Raw genomic sequence first — 3,034 nt, 5'->3', positions numbered from 1 at the left:
AAATATATTATATTCATTCAATTTATTAAACAAAAAGTTTTAAACTTTGTGATAAAGAAGTATCTTTATTATTGGTGTTAATTTGTTGTAGGTACTGCATTTTCTACTAGCAGTGTTATATGATATTGGTAATACTGTATTTTATAAATTGTACCACTATATGATATTATGTGGGTAATGCTAACGTGAAACGCAGTAACTGCATTATTATGTGAAAACTATCAAAAATAATTTATTAATCACAAAATTAATAGCATTTTTGAATTTCCAGCACAAATGTCCATCTGTTTCAGTCTAAAGATATACTTAAAATCTTAAAATTAATTACAAAAATAACAAAAACACAAAAGTTCAATTTCCCAAAAAAATGATTTTTGTAGTTACTGCTTTTCCCAGTAGGAGGGCAGTACACTGATCAAAAAAGTGACCAATTTCGGTCACTTCCGACACTGCTTTGACAATAACCAAATGCAATTGATGATTATAACAATGTACATAGGGAATAGTTCGATTAAGCTTTTTTTGCATTAAAGCCTGAACACCACCTTTAGTACCACTCATCACGCTAGCGCCATCGTAACATTGGCTGAGCATATAATCAGTATTAATATTTAATGACTTTAAAAGATCAAGTGTCATTTGCACAAAATAAGCTGCATTTAAATTTGTTGCATTTTTAATTGCTAATAAAGATTCAATTGGTTTTCCATTTTTTACGTATCGTATGGCTATGGCAATATTTTCCCGATTATTATTGTCTTTAGTTCCATCCTCCATTATAGTATACCATGGGACATCTGCATTTTTTAAATCTTCTACAACACTATTTTGCACAGCGTTATGCATAATATTGATAGTTTCATTTTGAATGAAAGGGGATAAATAAGTAGCATTTTGAGGAATTAATTTAGCGCATTCTGCAAGTTTAGTGTCTTTTTTAAGAGTGTACCGAAAAAGTGATTGAAATAAACCTTTATCTTCGTGCATTTCTAAATCAAAATCCCCACGAAGTGGTAATTCATTCACGACTAAAAATATGATTATTTCAAAAATTGATTTTACATAATATCTATGTTTTTCGAGAACGTTTTCATTCAACAATGTTGAAATTTCTGTAGTCGTTTCAACACGTTTTTGTTTATCTACCAATTTTGTTATACAAATACGGTGCGATGAAGAAGATTGATGTTTATAAAACCCTTTATTATTTGCCAAAGCTTTTTTCCAGTTAGAATATCCTGTCACAGAAAATGCAATTTCTTTAGTCTCATTATTACCAAAAATTCTGCATGGATAGCAAAATGCAACATTTTTTTCTGGACAATATTCAAGCCAATCAAATAATTTGAACCATTGACTTCTAAAAGATCTACCACCTACATTAGGATACGACGGAAGAATTATTTGATTTTTTTGATGTGTTTGAAAAATCGGTTGATTATTTGTTTTATTAATTATTGAAGTGTTCTCTGTAGTGATGAGCAAAACAAGACCAAGACCAAGACTTTCAAAATCTTGGTCTTGGTCTTGGTCTTGCAGACTCAGTCTTGGTCTTGGTCTTGGGTATACACCTTAATATTGGTCTTGGTCTTGGTCTTGCAGACTCGGTCTTGGTCTTGGTCTTGGTCTTGCGCAAGACTCTTGCAAGACTCTTGCTATTTTCACAAAATATATAAAAAAAAAACTAAATACTTGTTATAGCTGTGTGTAGGTTTTTTGCCATGATATCTAAGATGAAACTTAAGTCCAATATATTACATAGTATATTCATAAATCAAACATTAACATAAAACAAGTCAAACAATTTAATTTTTATTATACTCGTTTAAAACTTTGCATTTTAAATTATGCTTATATTATTTTACTTGTATGAATCAATTTACCAGCATAATTAACTTTTTAAGTTCCTATTGCATTTATAATAAATATCAATGGGTTATTACTAATAACTAATTACTAGTTATTGATCAATATAATGTTTATAAAAATTAAATTGTTGTTTTTTTAATGTTCACTTTAACAAATAATAATATTAAAAAAAAACTGTATGGTTTGTTCCAAATATTAAATTGCTTAATAGTTATATTTAATAGTTAAAAACATAATTAGTGTGGCTCCACGTGGAGCCGATTTCGAGTAATATATAATGATACCTACCGTAGTCCGTAATGACTTTCAGCAATTATTAGTATATTCGATTCAAAGTAGGGGTGTATTATGGACATACATCATTCTATTTTGACAACTTTCGACGTCTTTATCGACTTTGGGAAAATAAAATAATTTTCCAGTAATTGTTAATTAGTATGAAAACTACCCATGTTATTTTGTAATATTAATCCTCATTATATTTTTAATCTTTTTTTCAATAATCGCCTTTTCCTCGAATACTGATAAAATGTCTTTACAATACAAATAAATTCTTATAACCTATTTTTGTTATAAATTATTAGTTAATGGAATCTAGAATGTGTTTTCGGGGAAAAAAAAAATTTGCAAGACTGCAAGAGTCTTGTAGTGATGATCTTGTTTTGGTCTTGGTCTTGCAGCTTCGGTATTGGTTTGGTCTTGTTCTTGCAAGCCTAATCTTGGTCTTGGTCTTGCTAGACCAGTACCATCTTGGTCTTGGTCTTGGTCTTGGTCTTGCAGCAAGAGTCTTGCGAGACCGCAAGACCAAGACCAATTTTGCTCATCACTAGTTCTCTGGTGTTTTATTATTATTTGAAGTACTTTCGGACATTTTATTATATTCGGTAGTATTTTGCGACGAGTTTTTGGTTGTTTTGATTACCCATGAATCCATATTACGTATTTATGTTTGATAAAATCCAAAACTAAAAATAATATTTATTTTGTTTAATTACCTATTAAATTATATTAATTATATATATTTTAATTTTATTATATTTATAAATAAAACATTTTGCTCATTCAATTTGCTTCAAATTTAATCATAATAATATAACAATTTATTAACTTACCCTTATAACAGTGATATAATTTCTTGGCACACGTGTACTGCTGCAGTCGGCGA

At 29.1% G+C, this 3,034-nt stretch overlaps 1 protein-coding gene across 1 annotated transcript; it reads right to left on the bottom strand.

Moving 5' to 3' along the window:
- Positions 1 to 351: 351 nt before the first annotated feature.
- LOC103307806 (zinc finger MYM-type protein 1-like) lies at positions 352 to 2,803 on the bottom strand. The gene is made up of 2 exons (XM_008180126.1): positions 2,731 to 2,803; positions 352 to 1,376 (listed from the first exon to the last, which is right to left on the bottom strand). The coding sequence occupies exons 1-2, from the start codon at positions 2,801 to 2,803 to the stop codon at positions 352 to 354; spliced, it is 1,098 nt and encodes a 365-aa protein (XP_008178348.1).
- Positions 2,804 to 3,034: the final 231 nt, after the last annotated feature.

This window comes from Acyrthosiphon pisum, chromosome X (genome assembly GCF_005508785.2).
Source record: "Acyrthosiphon pisum isolate AL4f chromosome X, pea_aphid_22Mar2018_4r6ur, whole genome shotgun sequence".
NCBI classification, from domain to species: domain Eukaryota; kingdom Metazoa; phylum Arthropoda; class Insecta; order Hemiptera; family Aphididae; genus Acyrthosiphon; species Acyrthosiphon pisum.
This window is presented reverse-complemented; position numbering and strand designations above follow the sequence as displayed.

What these genes read in the sequence shown, in the direction of transcription:
- LOC103307806 (XM_008180126.1), bottom strand. Translation starts at nt 2,803, where the DNA reads ATGGATTCATGGGTAATCAAAACAACCAAAAACTCGTCGCAAAATACT. An exon ending in ATATAATAAAATGTCCGAAA is followed by an intron (nt 1,377 to 2,730) that starts GTACTTCAAATA and finishes ATCCTAATGTAG; the next exon opens with GTGGTAGATCTTTTAGAAGT.